Source organism: Aricia agestis, chromosome Z (genome assembly GCF_905147365.1).
Source record: "Aricia agestis chromosome Z, ilAriAges1.1, whole genome shotgun sequence".
Taxonomy (NCBI): Eukaryota; Metazoa; Arthropoda; class Insecta; order Lepidoptera; family Lycaenidae; genus Aricia; species Aricia agestis.
In genome coordinates this window covers 16,325,078-16,350,284 of record NC_056428.1, presented here as the reverse complement: position 1 = coordinate 16,350,284, position 25,207 = coordinate 16,325,078, and the positions used below count along the sequence as shown (strand labels likewise).

General features: G+C 35.7%; 1 protein-coding gene across 5 annotated transcripts in view; it reads right to left on the bottom strand.

Moving 5' to 3' along the window:
- Positions 1 to 25,207, bottom strand: part of LOC121738473 (homeobox protein 2-like) — a 128,640-nt gene that overhangs the window by 8,168 nt on the left and 95,265 nt on the right. For 4 of the 5 annotated variants that reach the window (XM_042130534.1, XM_042130537.1, XM_042130535.1 and 1 more), the window contains exon 1: positions 7,539 to 7,995. The exons of the other annotated variant lie outside the window; for it this stretch is intronic. In XM_042130534.1, the coding sequence (XP_041986468.1) occupies positions 7,539 to 7,595 (57 nt within the window). In that variant the 5' untranslated portion in view covers positions 7,596 to 7,995. Of the gene's footprint in view, positions 1 to 7,538; positions 7,996 to 25,207 lie in introns of those variants that run through there. 5 annotated transcript variants of the gene reach the window in all.

The window sequence follows — 25,207 nt, the reverse complement described above, 5'->3', positions numbered from 1 at the left end:
CTAATAAGTATGATTAGTTCTATGTTCCAATAAAGTAAAAAATAAAACGCCATCTGTTGAATCGTATTAGAACTAAAATGTTCATTCCATCGATTTATTTCTGGATTTTTTATAATATTATACATAAAATATGTTTAAGATTTTTGAAATTTTATTTTAATACACATCCAAGACCCAGGAAAATTGAAAACTTTTTGTTCCGCCTGCGGGACTCGAACCCAGGACCCCCGGGATGAGCGCTGGCCACGCGCAATGCGAATTCATTTTCATCGATATTTTCATGGAAATAAGATATTTTCCCACATCAAAATGTAGCCTATGTCCTTTCTCAGACTCTACAATAACTGTATACAAAATTTCATTGCAATCGGTTCAGTAGTTTTGGCGTGAAAGCAAGACAGACAGACAGACAGACAGACAGACAGACAGACAGACAGACAGACAGACAGACAGACAGACAGACAGACAGACAGAGATACTTTCGCATTTATAATATTAGTATGGATGGTATCGTCTCATAACACTAAGCTTCGTACGATAGACGCATATGTCGTCGTATCCTACGAATAAGGGCGCTGTTGCAAAAACCCTACTTTACAGGAGAAGGTTTTTTGTGTTTATTTCAAAATATTGTTAGACAACTTTGAGAAATTAATTATGAAATTATCGCATAACTACGTAGCGGTTGCTATGAAATATTGAATGAGACGTTTAATTTGATATTTCGGGTAGATTTGTCCCTTATTTCTTTTTTCGGCGGAGTAAAATAAGTCTCATCAGACACACGTAACGTTATGCCTTTTTTGTGCGGATTCAACGGGGGTCTTAAGAGCATTTGTGTCTTTTTAGTGATGATTATCAAAGAATTTCCTTTTTAAAACCACATTGAAAAATCGGCCAAGTGCGAGTTGTACTCGCGCACGAAGGGTTCCGAACCATTACCATACAGTAAAAATAGCCAAAAATGTGTGTTTTTTGTATGAGGGCCCCCCGTAATTTTTTAATTTATTTTAATTTTGTCGTCAATTATTACGAAACATTTCAAAAGCTCACCTGTTGCTATTATTGACATGGAGCAAAAAATAGCAAAAAATCACGTTTGTTGTATGGGAGCACACTTAAATATTTATTTTAATATTTTTTTCAGTATTTATTGTTATAGTGGCAGAAGATATACTCAATCTGTGAAAAGTTCTTGAGATAGAGCCTGGAGACAGACGGACGGACAGAGAGACATCGAAGTGTTATTAACAGGGTCCCGTCTTTACCCTTTGGGTACGTAAACCAAAAAAAAAACAATATAAATAGGCATAATATGGAAAAAAAACATACATTAAATTAATAATATGGAACGTTTTATAATATTAATTTTCAACTTTTCAGGGTTGAGAACCAATAGTTATTGTGATTGCTTTCAAGCAATCACAGTAACTATAGGTTTCCTTCAACTTGTAAAAATAAAACATATAACGTGATAAGACTTTACAGTTTTATGCCAGTTATTTTAAATTACCAAATAACATTATAACTAACGACTAGTTACTCTGAATATGATAATATTGGTTAACTTTTATGACAATTAGATTATCCAAGAGCCAGCGATAGAAAGATTTTTGTCATTTTATAAAAGCTGAAAGTTTCCCTGTATGAACAAACAGCAACTATAGAATTTCGATCGCGTTTAGGAGGTATCCAGTTTTGAAGGTCTACCTACCCTTTGATACAATGTAAATCTTACTTCTGTCGGAAATGTAGGAATCTCATCTTAGACACCCTTAGTTATTCCCTAAAATGCCAAAAGTATTACACTTTAAGGTGCTATGGCAGTGGGAAGTAACTAGTATAATGGTCCGTCAGTGGGAGACGAGATTCGAGAGAGAGAGTGGGAGAAAGGAAAAAAAGTACCTTAAATTTTATCGAAGGTGTGGTAGACTTTCAAAACTGGATACCTCCTAAAGTATCCGCGACCGAAGCTCTATAATAGTTGGTTGCCGTTCTTACCTCTATATGAGTTACTAGCTTTTGCCCCCGGCTTCGATCGCGTGAAATTCAAAAATACGCGATTTTTTAATTATAGTAATACACGAGTATTTTAGGAACATTATGTTTTTCCAAAACCAAAAGTAGCCATTGTTACTCTTCATTCTTTCGACTTAGTATGTGCTAAAATCATGTCGATTAGTTGCTTCGCTAGGGCGTGAAGGAAGGACAAACAAACATACTTTCCCATTTATACTTTAAGTCTAAATGGAAAAGTACGAGTATAGCATAATGATTATAGGTAAAAGAAAACTCTGGCTTGGCTGAAAACTTATAGTAGTTACAATATGACGGAGCGGTGCCTATTCTACTTCAACATCAGCTTAACATGATAACGCTAATATTTTGTATTCTAAATCAAATTCTTTTATGAGACGATATACGACATCCCTCGTGTCCTTTTGCAAGAGTGTGATGACCGATGATACATCATCAGCACAGCTCAAGAGATGTACTCAAAATTTTGGGTACGTTCAGTTACTCACAGTTCGTCCAATAAACCAAAAAAATTAATAGTAACAAAAAAAGTTTCGTTACACTCACTCTCGATACACCAAAAGCTCTTTTCCTAAATTTTTAATAAAAAATAAACTTTTTTCAATTCTTTCAGGCACCGGGGACTGCTTTCGTTTTCTAGAACCTAAAAATACAAAAAAAAGAAACTCAAATTATATTGTGGAATATTATTTTAGATTTAAATATTCTTTTAGCACACTACCTTTAACTATTTTTCTATACGGCGGAAAAAGGCACAAAGTTCACTGCGGCTTTTTAACAAAATTAAAACAAAACATTATTAACTTTCAATTATATACTTTTCGAAATGGCTAGTATATAAAAGGCAAATTCATGTAATAATTTTTTCTAATAATAACTGTTCAACTAAAGAAAAATTAAAGAAATAAATTTCGTACATAGAAAAAGGCAACAAAATTCCGTGTGTAAAGGCCACAGACGCAATAGAGTCTTTTTTCCAGGCAATTACTTTTAAGAATGTAAAATATTTTTTATACGTACTGTGTGTTCCCTTTTACGGTTAACACAAAGTAATTTAAACAAAAAACAGTGCAATGACGCATACGCGAGTTCGCGGAGTAAGGGCGTGGTGACACGAGCGCCTCGTCCCCGCCCCGCGCGTCCTTTCACGTACTCCAAGAAAACGGTCACTGAAACCTTTGTTGCTTTTTTCGCCGGGGAATTTAAGAGCTAACAAATGTGGCATTTTTTAAAACTTCATTATTGGTTATTAAAATTAACTTTTTACTATTTTTTACACTGAAGGTTATAGATAATGAGCTGCCGATTTTGATTTTGCAATAAAAATAAAAAGCCATAGTGACCAGGGCGCCCTTATTCGTAGGATACGACGATGTGGCCACGGCATAATATGAAATACCCGCAGCTAGCGACACCAAGCTAGCGACACGTTTATTCATAGAAACTATGTACCTACCTATAGAAATAAGAAAAATCCAGTAGTTGTAGCCTGTAGATGGTAGTCTTCCAACTTGTACCTTTAGATTCATCTTTTAATTAAGTGCAACAAGAAGTGACAAAATATATATTTTGTGTGACGTACATGTCTTGAAATATAGAAGTGACGAACAGGTAAGTGTCTACAAATAAATGCTCGAATTGTTTATAATATGTGGGCTGCCGCACGCCACAAGGTTGGACTGACATCATAGTACCTGTATTGAAAATAATGGGTTTCCTATTTACACATTCACAATAAAATGAGATTTCGATTGTCATGGCAATCTTGGTTAAATTTTTTGTCGAATCCTTGTTAAAGTCCAACGAGGCCAAAGAATTCAAAGCATGTTTTGAATTCTTTGGTTGATGAAAGGTACACGGACACGGTAAAGAGATACCTACTTTGAGTCTCGAAAATGACATAAGATAGATACTGTTATTATCCCAGAAGAAAATGTGCAGTTCCCGCGCGACACTCATAAAAAATGATCTTATGTAAACAGGTGTGATGTGACGAAACACGTTTCAGATAAAAATAACATTTAAAATTATAATGACTGTAGTTAACAAATATAAATTAAACAGTTATGTAGAGCAGCAAGCGATATAAATATTAGGACAGCAGAAAAACAGTACCTAAGTAAGGACCCTGAGCCATGTAAGGCCATGTTCCTTTGAAGGCCAACTGTTAAAAATTCGTAGTTATCGTCATGTTAGCACATATTCTTTCTACTACACACTTAGATCCATCAAACTTATGGCCATAAACGGGGCGGCAACTCGATCGCGCCGCAATTGTGGCAGTGAGATCTCACTGTTTGTAGACTTTGGTTGTCGAGGTTACAATTGTAATTTCCGCACCCTGAAAAACTTTATTTTTTAGCTACATAACCTATATCTATCTCAAATTTAATTACAGAGCATTGTCGTATAGGTATATATGTATAGTACTAATAAAAGAAAATCTACTAATGCCTTGATTTAAGTTTAAATATTGGTAATGTTCCTAGGAAGGCCGGTGGTTCCTTATAAGGCCCAACCAAAGATTTGATAGTTGGCCTTGCTAGGGAACATGAACTTTACAAGGAACATCTAAAAATCATTAACATATAAACAGTTAGTTTTAGTTATAAAATATGCGTACCGTAAGAATTAAAATAATACTGTTTTTTATAACATCTTTACTTATTAAGATTATTAAACTTATACACGCATATTGAACATTTTGGCCTTATTAAGAACGGGTCCATAAGAAGGCCATTTAAGATTTTAAAAAAATTGATTGCATTATAAAACGCATTGGTAATTAGTTATAAGATGTCAATGTGATACTCATTAATACTATTTTTTAAGAATTTCCATTAATATACTCTTAGTTAAAAGATGATGTTCAAGCAATGTTTGTTATAGTTTTTTTAAATGATACAAATATGTTGAACATTTAATGTGTTGCTTAATTGAAAGAAATTATAATGTCGTTTTAGTAAAAGCAAATAAATAAATACTTGTAACTCTATTTTCAAGTTAAACGACTGATGTATAATATTGGCCTTGTTTGGAGCTGTGTTCCTTGCAAGGCCATTTGGAAGAGCTTTACAAAACTTAAGTTTATTAAATGGCTATTGAAGCTAGGTTAAAAAGAGATTTATAACATGATACCTTATTAAACAGAGCATTACTTGATAATTTGTTTTCTTAATTTATTTAGTTAATAAACTTATAACAATCATTTTCCCGTTAGAGTGGCCTTACATGGCTCAGGGTCCTTAAATAATATATTCTTATGTTTCGGCACTATTATAGGTCTATTGTAAAAAAAATATTATAACATATTGTATTTCCTTTGTATATATAATATTATGATTTATGACTGTTTGATGCGAAATAAATGAAAAAAATAATTAAGTATATTCATGGTCGTTAGCGTTACCCAGTATCATTCGGCATACTTTCATATTAATTTAAAATGGAATATTGGGTATTTTTGCATAATTCTGTATTTTGCTTCTCGCATATTTCGTGCCAAAAAATGTTTATACAGTGTAACATCAATCAGTAGTTCGACTGAACATTAGCACATTAGCAGACAAAAACGGCACGCCAAATACCCCGCTAAATATAAGATGGCATTGATCTTAAAGTATTTGTAATGTCGTCTAGGTATTTACTGAGGAATGTCGTTTTTAGGGTTCCGTACCCAAACGGTAAAAACGGGACCCTATTGCTAAGACTTCGATATCTGTCTGTCCGTCTGTCTGTGTCCAGGCTGTATATCAAGAACGGCGAGAGCTAGGGAGTTGAAATTTTCACAGATTATGTATTTCTGTTGCCGCTATATAACAACAAATACTAAAAATAAAATAAATTGAAACTTTAAAGGGGGCTCTCATACAACGAACGTGATTTTTTTATCATTTTTTGCTCGGTATCAATGATGACAACAGGTAGCAACCTAAAATGTTCACAAGATACTCAATTTTGTTTAAGTATGCTTTAATAATTAATAATAAAATTTAAATAAAATTAATATTTAAGGGGGGTCTCATACAAAAAACACATTTTTTTCTATTTTTGCTCTATAGTGTTACGGAACCCTTCGTGCGCGAGTCCAACTAGCACTTGGCCGATATTTTATATACATCACCAAAGATGTTTTAGGTGCGTTTCCTTAAAAGCTTTAAATTGTTGCAATTTTTGATCCCTACTTTTCTTTATACGACCATGCACCATAGAAGGCCACGTTCCTTTGAAGGTCAACTATTATAAAGTCATAGTTTTCGTCATGGTAAGGCATATTCTTTCTGCTACACACTTAGATCCATCAAGGCCACAAACGCGGCGGCGAGTCGATCGCGCCGCAATTGTGGCAGTGCTCGCCAAATCTCACTGTTTGTAGGCTTTGGTTGTCGAGGCTACAATTATTGTAATTTCCTCACCCTGAAAAACTTTATTTTTCAGTTACATAACCTATATCTATCTATCTATCTCACATTTATTACAGGGTATTGTCGTATAGGGGTATATGTATGGTACTAATAAAAGAAAATCTACTAATGCCTCGATTTATTTAAGTTACAATATTGGTAATGTTCCTAGGAAGGACGGTGGTTCCTTATGAGGCCCAACTAAAGATTTGATAGTTGGCCTTGCTAGGGAACATCAACTTTACAAGGAACATCTAAAATCATTAATATCTAAACAGTTACAGCATATTGAACATTTGGCCTTAAGAAGGCCATTTTCGAATAAATTTTTTTTTTTGATTGCATTATAAAACGCATTGGCAATCGATACTAATATTATAATTGGGAAGAGTTTGTTTGTGCATTTGCACGCGCTAATCTCAGGAACTACTAGTCCGATTTGAATTTTTGAATTTCATCACGCTAAGACTAACAGGAGCGAAGAAATAGAGGAAAGTGTGGAAAAATGGGGGAAATTATTTGAAAGGGCTTATTTGAACGTACTGGACCAATTTTTATGTTATTTGGCACACATGATTCATGAAGAATAGACTACGTGAAAGGACATAGGTTTCTTTTTTTGCGGAAAAAATAAGGGTTCTGTGACATTCCTAAATTACGCGGACGAAGCCGCGCGAAACATCTAGTTAGTTATAAGGTGTCAATGTGATACTCATTAATACTATTTTTAACGAATTTCCATGAATATAGTCTTAGTTATAAGATGATACAGTACAATTAAGGACCAAAATAGTACTTTACAAAAGTTAGAAATTATTTGAACAATTAAATTTGGCAGTAAATAATTAGGTATTTTAATTGTTTGGCGGTGATATTTTTATTATTTCTTAATTTAAGTATATTAAGTACGGAAAAATGTTCAGTTTCCGTAGCACTTACTTTTGCGCGTACGATAAACAGTTCTTAATATTTTACACAAACTAATCAGACAGGAGATACCACTTTCAATTGTTTTTAAAATAATGCGTAGTTAATAATTAAAAGGAAAATTAATTTAGTTTCATCTTAATATTACTTACTTACTCTAAAAATACTTACAGGCAAAAACGATAAGAAGTACTCGTTGGGTCTGCCGACTTCAACCATTGCCACCATATTTCATAATAAATATTATTGAAATTAACAATAAATATTCAACAACAATATCCATACGCCGTCAGATACACTTTGGCACTGGCTTATCAGTTTCACAGACGTAATACAAACCTAAATATTCGCAAATTAATCACTTCATTATCTTATTCCAGGCAATTCACTAAATGACTAACTTTAAGTTAATGACTAAGATTTTATTTTGAGTATTATACCACAATGTTACAAACACATTCCAAAAAATTCGTAATTTTTTACTATATTGAGCACAGTTTTCAACAAAACGACTTCTTTAACACTAAAATATCACAAAATCCAGGCATATAACAAAATGACTAGTCTATTCACAAAATCAGAAGCCGAGACGTGCGTTCCGGATGAAGATCAGCCGCACTGTTGATAATTTCAGAAGCTACAAGGACTTGATGAAAGAGCACTTTAATATCTACGATATGTAGCATGCCTTACGTCTCGATATCTGGATTGTAGCGAGCATGAAAATTGGAAAAGTGACGTTATTTGAAATATACTTTATATTTTAGTCATTGAAAGTGAGAAAAACCATTAAAATTAAAAATTGAGTTATATCACAATATATTAACGGTATTGTGTACGTACCTACAGTGTCCGGTTTCTTTATTAGTATTTAGTTTTTTTTAATAGTATTTATCTATTCAACCCTGACAAAAAAGCTCAGAAGCCGACCTCTTGTAACAATCCAATAAGAAAACAATAATCCTGAATATGAGTATATTTTGCACTCATTGCACATTTTTTTTATCCTATGTCCTTTCGAGGGACTCAAAGTATCTCCATACCAAATTTCAGAAAAATCGGTTCAGCGGTTTGAGCGTGAAGAGATAAAAAACACATAGACAGACGGACAGACAGATATGGATGTAACATGTTTTCTTATATCTACATAATATTATTTATTGTGTCCCTTATCAACAAATCAATTAAACCCAATCTATCACAATGTCCGATTAATGTGGTCGCCCGATAAATCGTATAGTGTAAACTCGCGCAGACGACTGCTCCACAAATCTAGTTATTTATAAACTTAATGTTGGTATTATTTATTTTCTATGCGATTCCGCGCGGGGTTCTCATTCTGACAAAAATTCTAAGCCAATGTTTACCAAAAATAAACTGGGTGAGAAATGTCACTGGAATCCCACTTTGTTGTGAATCAATGAACTCGAAAGAATTTTCGTTATATTTGAACTATTGAAGATTAGATAATGCATTTAAATTAAAAAAAACTCTTGTATTTTTTTTTTAGGGTAATTCTGTGACAATTGACAAATCATTTGATTTATAATACTTACAATAACTATAATTAATAACTAACTAATCGTAAATTACATCTTTATTTATATTTTAAATGTTTGTATTACTTACATTATTAAACCACTTAATTCTAATATAAAGGGAAAACATTGTAAGCGTGAATGTTTGTTATTCACACTAAAACTACTAAACGGATATTAATAAAATTTAAATTATGATGATATGATATGATAAGGACATGGATTAGGTAACTCATAATTTTTTATCCCATAAACGTTGTGTTACCACTTACCGTGGGATACTAAACAAATAGTTTTTGCCCGAGGTAGAGTCGTTGGCAAAATCTGATCAAAAAGATGACGCCCGCGCGGGAGGGCCGTACATTTTGCCGGGATAAAAAGTATCCTATGTCTTTTCCCGGGACTCAAAGTATCTGCATACTAAATTTCAGCAAAATTGGTCCAGCGGTTCGGGCGTGAAGAGGTTTAAACAGACAGACACACAGGACACACTTTCATATGTATTATATTATATTATTTATATTATATAATATTAATTATTAAGTAATGATTTAATTTAAAACCAACGCATCTTTAATTTCCCTGGTATCAAATCGCTTTCCATCAGGCAATGTTTGCTCGTTTGCGTCATAAATAATTACAAGTTGCAACTCATTTTCGTTTCGTTGGTTAATGTGAGGTAATGAATCAATCAGGCCAGCCCAATCAGGCCAAACGGTATCGGAGCAGGCCAGATCTACCAAGTCAAGTGCACCAATATTTATGGCTAAATGTTATATTTTGAGCTGGTAGAGTCTATTTGCATGCTATTTCTTTGTCATACGAAGATACTAGAGAGATATAATGGCCGGTTTACATTATACCAATCCAGAGCTGAATTGCTATTGTAAATAGGATACCTCGATCGTGGGAAACGCAGACACAATAGATTTTCAATTGTTATGCGACAGCCGGGTGCCGCTTGGCGATTGATGGGTTAAACGGGTTGAAATGCACAAGAATGCACTGACTTGTATTCCATTGCATTCCAGTGCCGGTACACAACATTCCAGTAGCATTTTAGCGCTGGATTGGGTTACTGGATTGGAAAAATGTAAAAACCGGCCGGCCATAGCATACATATTTTGGGATTTACCGGAGACAGATGTGCACCCGCCCTTATGTTAAACGTTTCCTGTGCGACGCCTTATTTATCACTCCCTATTCCCTAAAATGATTTGTGATGATTGTCTACTTAAGTTGTAAATCATTGACTAAGTAGGGATTGAAAGTTTGAAGATTTTTTGGTTGTGTGTCTACTAAAAAAGTGTAATTTATTGTGATTGTGATGTGTTGGAACGGATGTTTGAACATACAGACAGACACCCTTAGTCCTCACATAATCTTTACTAATCTATCAATTAAATTATGATGGTATCTATTTTTAGTTAAGTTTAATATTTTAGTAGGATATGAAAATCGTTAGTCTGTTAATATTATACCTACGTTTTTCTATATTAATTAACGCTTTGCTTTTTGTAATCGTTTACTTTTTACTATCTGTTTGACCGAGCTTTGCCGAAATGACATTTCCTTCGATGATTCCTAGCTAGATCGATTTATCGCCCCCGAAACCCCCTATATACCTACTAAATTTCATGGAAATCGTTGGAGCCGATTCCGAGATTCCAATTACAATACAAGAATTGCTCGTTTAAGGATTTAAGATAAGATTTAAAGATATAAGATATGTTTTAGAGTCGATTTCCAATCGTCAGATAACTTTTAACTAAATAATTATTTTGACACTTTGACACAAAATCTGTCAGATAATTGAACATTTTTTCAGGGTATTTTCTTAAATCTTCATAGAATTTAAGAAAAACACCGCTTTGCGGTGACATAGAGACGCCAGCGACCAGACGTAGTCATGGTAAAGTCGCTGGCCAGTCGCCATGGCGGGAGGTGAGGTATGGGCCTAAGACTATAATTTTTATTGCATTATCTGTTTTGTAACAAATTCAACGGAAGATAATTTCCGGGATTATTGCACACAATATATATATATATATATATATATATATATATATATATATATATATATGTCGCAGCCGACTGGTTCAAATAAATGTTCAATCAAACAGCTAGCCCTTTGACTGAACAACGCCATTCAATCACACGGCTATACGTCGTTTAGTTGACTTGTTGACTACAACGTTCAACATTACAGCTAGACGACGCTTAGCCAACTGGTTTTTTTTTGTTTTGGCGGGGGGCTGCACCCCCCGAGCCCCCCTTTTATTTGACGGCGGTCGCCGGCTGCTGCCGCAACACGAACCTAACCAACTTTTGGACTTTCTGGATTGTGTTTGTTTTTGTTGGGGGACGGACGCAGCCTCCCCCGAACCCTCCTTGTGGGGGAATATTTGTTGAAATTTAAATTCACTCGTATGTGCCTCCACAATTTTTGTCTCTTTAATAACACTTGTAACTTTCATTAACTTCTTTCCGAAAAACAACCACAAACACCAACAAACACCTGCTAGTTGACGCCATATTGTAAATAAAACGCACCTAGCGCCGCAGCGGTGCGCGCTGAACTACTTCAATTAGACGGCGGCTTTTGAATCAGCTGTAGTGTTGAACGTTTTGAGCGACTAAAATATTCAATATAAAAGCTAGACGTGTGATTGAATGGCGTTGTTCAAGTCAAAGGGCTAGCTGTTAGATTGAACGGCTATTTAAACCAGTCGGCTGCGACATATACACCAATAACGTTACTCGCCATTATATAGCCATTTCCATGACATTATGGCTGTTCCGTGTCCGCAGCATCCGCAGTCCATCTGTATTAGAGCAAAATAGTTTTTATAAGACGTGTAATTTTGGATCGTAAATCAATTCAATTGTTATGCGGCACCCGGTTGCCGCTTGGGAGTTGATGACGCTTAAATAATTAAGTATAATTGCTAAATATTATGCTAATCTTCAACAGTAAATGGTTGGGTGTACACAGTACAGTGTACAGTGTACAGACTGGAACGACATAAAATGTTTTGTCCTTTTTAGATAAATTAGAAAAAAATTGGCAGACGAGGAACAAAACATTGTATAATTATTACTATAACGTGTGTTTAGGTAAACGCATCGTTCATTACATATCATTTTATTGGAAAGGAAGTTAACCTTTTATGCTGTCTTTATATTTCAGGGGTATCTAACATTTTTTCTATAGTTTAACTTTACAGAAAGCACAGTGAATAGTGATCACTTAAAGTCTTAAGCGATTGCCATCAAGATAGATCACTGAATTAAATCGCCTAAGCTTGATTGATAAACACTTTTGACAGTGATCACGAATAACCGATCCAAATCTCGATTTATATAATGCGTCCGCGTGAACGAGCGTTTTGGCCGCTAAACCCCGTGATCACAAGCAAATATTTTAATTTGTATGTAGGTAACGATTTATTTAAATAGTGTCGCGGTCGCGCCGTCCCTTCTTTCGCGAAAATTAGAATTTTATTTGTTTAAGTTATTCAATGTCTTACAATAATTAAGTTTGGATCTAAATTTTCCGCGTTAGAAGTAGGGGTTTAAAAGTGACTGTGATATACAGACGGACGGACGGACAGACACACAGAGAGACAAACAGACATAAACCGACATAAACAAGAAAGTAGTACTTATATCTCTAACAAGAAATCAATTTTTCGCCACTTGGCAACGGAGCCCCCAAAAAAATCTAGCGGTTAAATTTGAATATGGAATAAATCTTGAACAGAGTTTTAACCTTCTTAATGGTCCTTAATTACCTAATACGTAAACTAAGGGTCAATTCAGACCGTAACGCGTGCGTTGATGTATTTTTGTACTGAATTGACAGATTTCAATTGCGTGAGACGTCTTGCAAATCTTTTAGGGCCATCCCCTGAGCAATCGACCTTGACCATACATTTGCCGCGTCGCGTTGCCGAGATCGCACCAAAAGCCTATTTAAAAATTACCTAAAAAAATTCAAGGCAAGTTAATGAAATTATCGATCGATTGGCGAGTCACCTAGTGTTTCAAATATTACCTACATAATTTGTAAATACTAGGAAGATACTGAATGTATGCTTGAATTGAAATAAATTTTTATTATTCGGAAGTTGATATCAAGAGTATAATAAACAAAAATAGGAAATTAATAACGGAGAAAGGAATGTTCATAATATGCTGAACTTTATTGCTTATTTTTATTATAATTTTGTAGCCTTCAAATTATGAATCAATAGGACTCTAAAAACTGTAAATTACGGCATCTCCGTAGGGGGAGCGTCTTAAATCCATACAAATTTAGAAATGCATCTACGCGTCACGTTGCGGTCTGAACTCTATGAATTGACCCTAAGCCCAAAGTTGTAGAATACCGCCATATGATGTTCGTTCCAAGTTCCGTCATTTCCGTGAAATGTGTCGTGAAAATATTTCGCTTCATCAACATTACACGCGTCCTTCACAATTTCACACAACTCCTAAACTTCTATGAACAATTTGTGAGGCATTATGACGTTTGGACTTAGGGAATGTTATTTTTCGCATATATTCGAATATTTCCTTAAAGGTATTCGAAAATAATCGAATAACATTTTCTACTTATATTTTATGGTCTGTAGCGCTGGTCTTCTTGATTTAACATAATATTATAATATTGTAGTGTTTTTACTATTAAGTAACTAAATATTATATCATCATATCATCATATCTTTAAACGAGCAATTCTTGTATATATATAAATATATAATTGGAAACTCGGAATCGGCTCCAACGATTCTCATGAAATTTAGTATATAGGGGGTTTCGGGGGCGATAAATCGATCTAGCTAGGAATTATTTGTAGAAAATGTCATTTTATTCGTGTTCTATCGAATAGTTCGTGTTCTATCGTGAAAACGAAACAGCTGGACCGGCATGCATTTTCGGAGAGCGGTAAAAAGAAAGAGGAATATTTCTTCCTCTCTTACGCTGCGCCGGTGGTCTGCTCTCCTTATACAAATTTTTGATTAGGTCATGTGTCAAAGTCTCCAAAAAAAAGTACCCAAAAGCGCTAAAGAAGTTTTCACTTCATAAACGCATAGTTTACGACCCCTGATTTATTAAAAAGTGGGAAAAGGACAGCATGTTATATCCGGCTCACTCGTAGGATGTTTCATGTGTTATTTAACGAAACCGTCGATCGTCACAATTCACAAACAGATGTTTTGAAAGATTCGTATGACGTCAAGTTCATTATGAATAGTATCCTGTGACGTCATATTTGTTGTTCCCGTGTGATCATCATTATCACTTTTTTCAAACGAGCGTTGGCCCACCACACATTCTCATTTCTCAGTATCACCACTGCATCGGACATCCTTGTGTCGCCAAATTAGACAGCAGTATCCAACCACGAAAATCCTTTGATATCCGCCAACACTCATACTTGTCTGTTTACTTGAAATATTAAATGAATAGCGAAGTAATCAAAATTTACGGTAAAAGTAGCAGATCTTAAGAAGTTGCTGGTTTGAATTGAAAAATTATGTCTGTGTTGGATAGTCTAGTTTTCGAGGAAGACGTTAGGCTTTATTATTACATCACGCTCAGAAGAAAATAATTAGGAGAGGATGTGAAAATTCGGGGAAAATTATACATCTTTGTTATTACGTTTTGACTTTTGACGCGGACCTAGGCGGAAAATGCCTACGAATAATAAAAACTAAGGAAAAGTAACTCTGTCAAAAAACATGATCCACAATACTTGTCAAATTATTATTTTTAACAAAAAATTAAAACCGACTTCCAAGGTAAAAACAATAATAATATGAACTAAAAAGTATTAAATAACTCTTACTCTATAATAGTGCCTTTTTCAGAATTCGTCTAAATCTCAACTATTTCTGTACATACTACAGTCTTCATTATTTGAAGTCGGTACCAGCTAATTTTATCGTGAGTTCAGTCAATGTCAGAATATCTGAAGCTTTTGGGACTGGTACCGACTTCAAAGTAATGAAGACTGTAGTATGTACAGAAATAGTTGAGATTTATACGAATTCTGAAAAAGGCACTATTATAGATTAAGAGTTATTTAATACTTTTTAGTTCATATTATTATTGTTTTTACCTTGAAAGTCGGTTTTAGTTTTTTGTTAAAAATAATAATTTCACTCTTTTTAGTTATCTACAAGATAAGGTTTTATGCGTAAATAACCACTACGAATGTTAACTATTCACATTATGTTACTGTAAGCGAAATTGTGGTAAATGCTTGCAGTTATCTAAGCGATGCTGCAATTTAAAAAAATATATCTTTAAAGGTTCAGGAGTTCTGTTCAGTGCCTTTGGACCAAGAGACACCTTTGTATGAACTTTCTCTTATTCGTAACATATGTTTAAGTTACTAGAAACAACATTTTAACCATTATGAGTCTTTCGATAAATTTCAAGGATTTCCCTCGATTGCTCATAGATCCCATCATCAACTCACCACTTTCGTAATTATTATACAAGATCAAGATTATATCCTATACAACAACACAAGAATTTTGAAAATCGGTCCACAAACAGCGAAATAATCATCAAAAACATCTGCTTCGATGCAAAATATCACGAAAAGCATCAATAATTGGGTCATAATGTGATGACTCATGGCATAATTATGATTTTGATGATGATGATCAAATAAATTGATGTGTTGGCTTATGCCTCCAGTTGTTTAAATAACGCCGAAATCCCCGAACCTGTATCTATAAGGATTCAAAAGTTCTGTTGGGAACCTTTGGATCCAGGGTATAACCTGGGGCAAAATCTTACTTTTTGGTAGCATTTACCTCGAATGCTTCAGAGTCCCCTCGATTCCTCCAGGATTCTATCATCAGATCACCACTTTAGTGAACACGGTACCAAATTCGAGTTAAGCCCTATACAACACAAAAAGAATTTTCAAAATCGGATCACAAACGGCTGAGTTATCGTTGAACATACAAAAAAAAAAGATACATACAGCCGAACGTATAACCTTCTCCTTTTAGGAAGTCGGTAAAAAGTGTACCTTACATTTGCAATATTTAGGTGACCTTGAGCGGTACTAGGCTGACGTTACATGACAGATCAAAAATGGGAGTTACGATTCCTTAGTTTTTATTATTCGTAGGAAAATGCACTCAAAATCCCTGCCACCGTTTTTTAATACAATTCCCGATTCGATTCAATTATAAGACTTAATGAATCCAAGGATTTTAATCAGTAATTTGGAGCATCAAAGGATTATCAGCATCAAGTCCGCATTGAAGTGATAATGCTGGTGGAATTAAAAGAATTAAAGTTTCTGTCAGGTCAGCTCCATTGAAATGGGGTGGGATTAAAAGTTTTGTTGGATATTTTAAATGATATAGGTATCAGCTTTAATTTTATTATTGAACTATAATGCAATGGATGGCAAAACTTTCCAAAATGTCCCAAGATTCTAATATGTCTGATATATACCCGGAAATCTTGAAATAAGGTAAAATAATATATTTTTTATTATTTTGCCTCATTTCAAGATTTTACTTATTAGTAGTTTAAAATAACTGAACATTTTCCAGTTAATTTTCTTTCCAATTTTCGTAAGTTAGTACAAGTTCAGCGATTGTTCTCAGCAACTGTAAGTTATTGTTTCAAAGTTCTCAAACTTTGCAAGTTAAACTAATGTTTAAAATCGATCACTTTTTAATTTTTCATGCAGGCAGCGACATACTGTTACAAACTTGAAACAAATTCTATTATAAGAATTTGCCTTATAAATTCTAGTAGGTAGGTACCATCGAGGAAATTGATTCCTAAGCAGTTGACAGACCAACGTCATTTGGTCGGATCTTGTCAAATTCAATGTTGATTGTGATCTGTCGGCTGGGTTTGACGTAAAGCGAACAAACTACGTAGGTCCCCCATCTGCCTAGGAATCAACTTCTCTGATAGTACATATTGTTTTCAAAGTTCCAAGTCATGATTGTTTCAACTTTTAACGCGCTTAAACGCACTTTTTTAATATCACTAGACACTAGTCCCAATGTTGCTGGATCGATCTTGCAAAATATCTCTGACATCCAATCATTAGACAACTTCCATCATCATCCCTCATCAACACTGTCCAATGACTGGACAATGAGAAATTTGGGAGTTAGCGCTATTTTTTCTATTTGTTAACATTGCTCTATCGGTCTTTACAGGGGTAAACTAGATCTAGTATTTAATTCGTATGTCAGAGACAAAAATAAGCTTAGATCTTTCTCCATCTTAAACACTTCATTCCAATACTGCTTCCAGTCCTAGCACCTACTACTGACTATAACTATTTATCTAGACGCTTATGGCTATTGGACCAAAATGTCATAATATGAGTTAACAACCGGACGGACACATTAACGCTGATGCAACAGGATACCCCAGCTGGGTCATGGTCAGTTATGACTTATTTAACACACATACATACAGTCCGTTCACAGTTACATAGACAGTTCTTGACTTATCGTGTGTTCGATTCCCGCGCACAACTAAAAATGTTGTTCCAATTTTGGCAATGCAAACTTAACACCCAAAAGTAATTTGATTCGTTGGACAGATAAAAAGTCAGTTCTAGGACTAATCGCTCACCGGTCGTGTCGCTTTCGCCGCTGGGTTACGAGGGTGGAACAGTGTCCTCTTGTATTGCACACACACCTGGGCACTAACAACACCCGTGCACCCAGGGCCACACAACAAAACGGCGTGAGATCTGTTAAGTCGTTCGCAGCAATGACTTATTATACGCCTGTAATGAAACTTTTCAAGGATGCGTAAAAGCAGTCACACCAAAATCGATGTTAAAGTTATGTCGCGTGTTTGCAATGGCCAATTGTGGATCAGTTGATGTACCTACCTTCTTCACTTCAACAGGTACAGATGCATCCGTCGACGTGTAGAAGCGGTTTTAGAGGACTGTCAGTAACTCAGTACAGCTCAAAATCCGATGATAATTATTGTCTGTCACCCGATCCTGCATGACAGTGATGTTTCCGCCTGTCAAACGCCGGATATCGCCTAAAAATATACATGTTATTCGACTGAGCATAGAAATTACCGTAGTTCAATTGACTAGCTACAATGACGTAATAGAGGGCCTCAGTTTGGGGTCCTTAGGTCCTGTAAATAAGAATTATCCCATGGCTAGTTTGTAGTAGAGATTTGCGTAAAGGAATTTCTTTCTCGATGTTTGGCCATGAATCATGATAGATAGTATGAGCAATCAGACCAATATCAATAGATTTGTGAGTAATGTTGACTTTTGAAACTTGAAATTTCACTCACAAGTCACATCGCGCATAGAAAGAACTTTCACTTCGATAGAGGAGAAAAGACAAAATATGCGATTGTAAGTATAACAGCTTTTCTTCTATTTTCGATTTAAGAATTTCCTTTGACAGGTGTACTTTATAGTCGAGGAGAAGTGTGTGTTTGGCGCAAACGTTCGTATTGTAGTTAGCGCAACCCGGCCCCCGGCGGCTCTTGACCTATACTTCTAACGAATGCTCTCCGGTCTAAACTAATACTTCAATTTATTTATATATGGCATACGTTTGAAATTTCAATTTTAGAGATTTAATCTCGTCTCTAAAATTGATGAAAATCTTAATTCTTATAATAAGTGAAGGATCAAGACTACTTTGCGAATATTTTGATCCAGATTACTTCGCTTAGATATTTTAATAATTGATAACTGAGTTTTTTATTATAATTATGTAACTATACCATTTTCAGCTTAAGGTTGGTACTATTAATATATTATAATACTCAGTGTTTAAGGTCAATTAACACAGAGAACTGATGTGTTGCATCTTTAAGATAGCAATCTGCAATTCTACCAAAAAGCTCCTACTTTTTTTAATTCCCTATTTTAATTTTTAAAAAAGGTTTAAAAATGTAAGGGTTGGGACGAAATAAGCCAATATACCCGAGATTAAGTAAATTATTATTATATACGCAAAAGTCAATTTGTGAATTTTATAATAATGTCATATATATAAACTTGTATACCTACCAATGGGAAGAACTAAATATTTTGGCAACATCAGTTATAAGCTATAAATGTTATAGTGTGAAGATAGTAAAACCTGTTTTATTATGTTAAATTTTATATTATAAAATATAATAAATAAGGTGTAAAATTGCGAAAAGTGTCAAAATGTATTATGTGAAACTATAAAAAGACTGTCTGTTGTTCTCAAACTTTATGTTCCTAGAGATTTGAGTTTTGTTTTCGAAGTTCGAACTCAAACTGTAGTAAAACTATTCTGGACCTAATGCGGAATATTTCTGTTAAAAATTCAGTGCTTCAAAAATATTCTTACAATAACTTTTATGACTTAAATTTGGTAATTCATTTGTTGTTGTTTGACGAGTTGTAGCATTTGTTTTATAACTCATATAGGAACATATGGAGGAACAAACTGGATTGGGACCAGCTAGGGCTAAACATAAATGGATCGCGACTAAACCACCTAAGATTCGCTGACGACCTAGTCATATTGGAGGAAAACCCAAGAGTATTGGAATCCATGATACAAACCTTAGTAGAAAGAAGCTTAGATGTGGGTTTGGAAATGAACTCGAGCAAAACAAAACAGATGACAAATGCAACAGCTGAAGACATAACTGTCAATGTAGTATGTATATCTAGGTCAGATCATATCTCCAAGCGACCAAATGTCTAAAGAAATAGATAAAAGAATCACAACTGGGTGGAAAAAATACTGGGCCTTGAAGGAAATAATGAAAAGTAAGGAACTCAGTATTAGAACCAACAAGAAGACTTTTGATACGTGCATTCTTCCTTGCATCACCTATGGCTGCGAAACCTGGGCATTGACAAGAAACCAAAGAGAAAAACTTGCAAAATGTCAGCGAGCCATGGAAAGGAGCATGCTCGGAATAAAATTAAAAGATAAAGTCAGGAATGCGGATATCAGACAGAAAACTAAACTAACTGACATACTTGCACATATAGACAGACTAAAATGGAGATGGATAGGGCATATGCTCCGTTGCAAACTTGATAAATGGAGCAAGAAAGTAACAGTCTGGCATCCAAGAGATGGTTCAAGGAGTCGCAAAGTGAGAAGATGGGAGGACGAATTGAAATGGACTTTGGGCCCCCTGTGGCCAAGAATTGCAACTGATAGAAAACAGTGGAAAGTGTTGGAGGAGGCCAATGCCATAAGGCACACCGAACGTAGAGACATTTTATAATCAGTGTTCAAACTAATGTGTACCCAGTTAGAAAAACTTTGAAGTTCGGAATAAAAGGCTTTATTATTATTATTATAGGAATTCATTACTATAATTATCTTAATTAGATACTGTCACAAAACATGTATTTTCCATTCTTAGATGATACATTACAATATTTAAAAAATGCCTCAAAAATAAAGCAAAAATCATCCGAAGTTATCAAGACGAACGGACGGACATTTCCTTGGGTTTGCTACAGAACCCTAAAAATGTAATCATTTTGATTGAAAAGAAAAAAAATTGAATTTATGAAAATGTAGAGCCACTCATGTGTTTTATGCACGGGCGTAGTTGAGAGGCCGAAAAAGCTATAACTTCTCACTTTATCAACATAATAATTATAGTTTGAGAGGCACTGTCTCACACGTAAATATAGGAGCCATTGAACTTTATTAGTCCTATTTTAAACCTATAGAATTTGAAGCTCCGGGTAGGCGCTTCATATTTTTCCGCCTGTTGCATCGCTTTTATAGCTCGGGAAAACTTTATTAACACGGAAAAATCTATACCAGTATTATAAACAGAAGAAAAACTGTTTTTATTGTTTACGCTTTGAAACTTTTGGATCAGTTTTGAAGACATTTAGCACAGTAGCTCTACCATGAGCTTAAACCTATAGTATTTTTCAATACTCGATATCGACTACCGTAAATTTTTAGTATGGCAAACTTTACAGCGCCTCTAGCGGTTACTTGCGGAACTAAAATCGCCAAACTAAATATTTACGTAGTCGGTATCGAGTATCGATAGTTACTATAGCTTTAAACTGATGGTAGAACTGCAGGTATTAGGGCCGGGACACATAAACATGATACGACGTCGTGTCGTACCACGAATCACGATGCGGCGTAGTTTTACGATGCAACGTCGCGTCGTGGGAATCTACCACGAGCATGGTAAAAAACTACGTCGCAACATTGTAACGTGCCACGATACACAGCACGACGTCGCGTCGTAGAAACTCACGATGCGTCATTTTTGAATTTTGAATAACAACTGTGGCACTCACAGGAACGCATCGTGAGTTTCTACGACGTGACGTCGTGCCGTGTACTGTGGCACGATACGATGTCGTGACGCGACGTAGTGTTTTACGATGCTCGTCGTAGATTCCCACGACGCGACGTCGCATCGTGAAACGACGCCTTATCGTGGTACGACACGACGTCGTATCGTGTTTGTGTCCCGGCCCTTATGCAGGGTTTCACAAAACATAGTGATAATAAATAAGGGTGTGTATGGGTCACTTATACAGGATGTAACAAAAACAAGTGATAATACTTTAGGGTGTGTACGTGTTCCCTGTAGAGATTTCACTGTGAAAGTAGCAGCGCTGAAAGACCAAATTTTTTTTTCACTTTTGTATGGGCAAGGGCCCGAGCGTCACGAGTTTCCCCATACAAAAGTGAAAAAATTTTTTGGTCTTTCAGCGCCGCTACTTTGACAGAGAAATCTCTACAGGGAACATATACACACCCTAAATTATTATCACTTGTTTTTGTTACACCCTGTATCGAGTTTACTGTAAAAGTAGCAGCGCTGAAAAAGCAATTTTGTATGGGAAAACGGGAGGGGGGTGCAGGGGGGGGCACCTGCCCCCCTGGATCATGTTGACGTCCCTACTAAGTATATTATCTAGTACTTTCATCTATAAAAATTGAAAATAATAAAACGATTTTTTGCCATTTGTTTGCAATACGAGTACAATATTTTTACAACTAAAAATTTTTTTTTTTTATTCTTTATAAACACCTAGCTTATAAAAAATCTGATTTGCCCCCCCCCTGGCACAGAATCTGCGTAATTTGCCCCTATAAAAGACATTCCTTACATGTCATAACATAATAATGAAAGGAACAAGATATCTGCACATACAAACAGAATATTATGCATATTACATAATCGAAAAGCCTATAGGAACATTTTCATTTTCCGGCCTGTATTTTCGGTGTCATAAATTCAGTTCTTTACTCGTCTACGCGTACCTGCGCAGGAAAATACTCTACATAATGAAGAAGCTAATAGGTATAGAAAGAAATGGAAATTATTTCCTTTTTAACCGACTCCGGCGAAGCCAAAGGTAGGGTGATGATTTTGACATTATGTATCTCTGTGCCATCGTAGCGTCTAAACAACTGGCCTGATTTTAACAAATGAGTTGTCAGTTGATTATAATAAATATACTTCCGGCGACAAAGGCAACTTTTTTATCAAAATTTGTCTTTCGAACGTTACTCGTAGAACGAAAAGTTTTAATAGTTACGAAGAAAGAAAATTTTCCTGTTTCTGAGTCAGACCTTTTCCCTAAAATACAGCCGTAAAAAAAGAAACCATTTCTAATTCCTAAATACAAAATTGCCTCGATTAAAGTATAAATTAAGATTTAATTTCCATTCAATATTTTATTATAAAGTTAAATTACTAACAATAATTATAATATAGTAGACACGTTTCAGAAAATCTTCCACTGCGATAACAATACCGAGTCAAATATAATGTCTCGTGTATTGTATTTTAAACGTATTCTCAACGTGTTCTGTGTTATCTTACAAAGGACGAGCATTTGGCATTAATTAATAATTCTGTCAATCCCAAACAAAAGGATTCGGAGAATATAACTCCGTCACGCGTCCCAAGGAAGCTCTTTGTTTGATTTGTTTCCAACATAAACAGATGCCAAATTTTGTTGTTGTCTATTGGAATAGATGACTAGTGAGTCATTAGCAGTGGCTAATCTAGCCCGAATATCGACACAAGTAGCCCAAGTGTGTCCGTCTGTATGTCTGTCTGTTGCCTCTACACGCTTAGATCGTCGATTTTGGTGCATAGGGAGATAATTTTAGCCCCGGAAATATATTCAGGAAGCTTTCATCCAGGAAAAAGTTACGTTTCCCGTGCGATAAACGACTCTAAGCCATTTGAATTTATTACCATCAGTCATCACCATAACACGCTCTATGATTGAACATACATAATCAAAATTATCGGTCACCGCCATCGCTCATAGAATTAGCACGCTGAAGTGGAAATGGGCTGGTCATGTTTGCAGACGGGAAGACGGTAGATGGAACCACAGATGGAACAGACAAGTGTTAGAGTGGAGACCACGCTTAGGCAAACGTAGTGTAGGACGTCCCGCAGCACGGTGGACCGGCGATTTGAAGAAAGTGGCTGGCAGCGAATGGATGAGGGCTGCCCAAGATCGGGATGGTTGGCGCTCATTGGGGAGGCCTACGTTCAGCAGTGGACGGCAATAAGCTGATGATGATGAATCAAAATTATAACTCCTCCTTCACAGTCGGATAGAAATATCTCTGAACGTTCTCAAGGTTTCGTTCGCGTGAGCTCAATGGTGATACAGTGATACGTACTCCAGCATTATGTCCGTGATAATGGTGGACACTCACGACATGAGATAGGCTGGACACACGCGACGGCCCTAGGGCTGTCGCGTGTGTCCAGCTTGTGTCCACGAATGTGCTAGCACATTCGTCATTCGCTACGGTGCGACCAGAGATCTACGATAATCCATACAAATGTGAAATGCGAAAATGTGTCTGTCTCTTCAAGCCTACAACTAAATCAATTTTGCTTTGAGTCCCGGAAAGGGTCATAGGATACTTGTTATCCTGTAAAAATGTCATCTATATAGTAGGATATTCTTCCGCAATGTTTTCACGCTAGCGGCTAGACGGCAGCATAGACACTAGACAGGAAAGAAAAAGTTTTGTTAGACCAGAGACCATTTATTCCTCGATGGTTAGACTGACTTAGGGTTGATTCAGACCGCAACATTTCTAATTTTATATGGATTTGACAGATTCGCAAGACTTCTCACGCCATTGAAATCTGTCAAATCCATACAAATTGCCACGCCAAACCTCGCCTCGCCTCACCTCGTCGCGTTGCGGTCTGAATTGACCCTTAGACGTTTCACATCGTTTCTGCACAGTTTCTGTCATTAATCTGATATGATGTGGGCAGCATGTCGGATTTTAGTCTGATTTTTGCGTAAAATTCCCAACTCGCAAGAGTTATCGACAAAAAGCCTGCATTGCCACAGAAAATAAAGCGAGAAAAAGCAGAAATTCTGTCAGGTTAAAGACAAAAAATCTTTGTCTTTGTTTGCCAATTTGTCTATTCTCTTTTAAAAAACTATGGCCATGCTAGGCGCACGGGGTTGGTACGGGCCACGGGGCACATAAACCATTTTCTCTGGTGGTGCAGTTAGGATTTAAATTATTGTTATCTCTAATTCTGATTTAAGATCGCCTGCGCCTAGCGCCTGAAATAATTCGTAAGTTACCTACTTACTCAAATACGAGATGAAAATAATTCATGTTTGTAGAATTGGTCAACCATAAAAAGGTGTCGGGGTTTCTGAGGGACTAATTCTGCGTGGCTCAGCTTACCTGTAACAAAAGATATTCAGTTAAGTTATGTTTGTACAGAACAAGACATGACAATACCACAGTATAGCAATATGACATATTATCCCACTAGGAATATTGCTATACCACAGTATAGCAATATTAGCAGGGATATGTAATATTGCTATACTGTGCCTATACTGTGACAATACATTGTTTGTATTCGGTACTCATAATAAACATCGGCATTGAACAACAACAATTCGGTAAGTAAAGAATAGTGTGTTATTTCTCGCTAAAACTCGAGAACGGCTGAAAGAATTTGGCTTATTTTAGTTTTGAAATATTCGTGGAAGTCCAAGGAAGGTTTATATCAGGCGGGAAAAGATACGAAATTTCACCGGGTGCTCTAGTACAAAATAAAAAAAAACAGCTTGAAATCCGGGAGTGCCAGCAGAAGTGAAAACGACAGAGCAGGAGCAGGCACACAAAGGATAAGTATTACTTTTCACCTAGACTCGGTCTATTCTCCCTCCGTCTTACGAATTTTCGATCAGCATATTTTGTCTTTAATAATGACCCTGTAATGCTTGGATGTAAAAGAATATTCAACGTTTTCCTG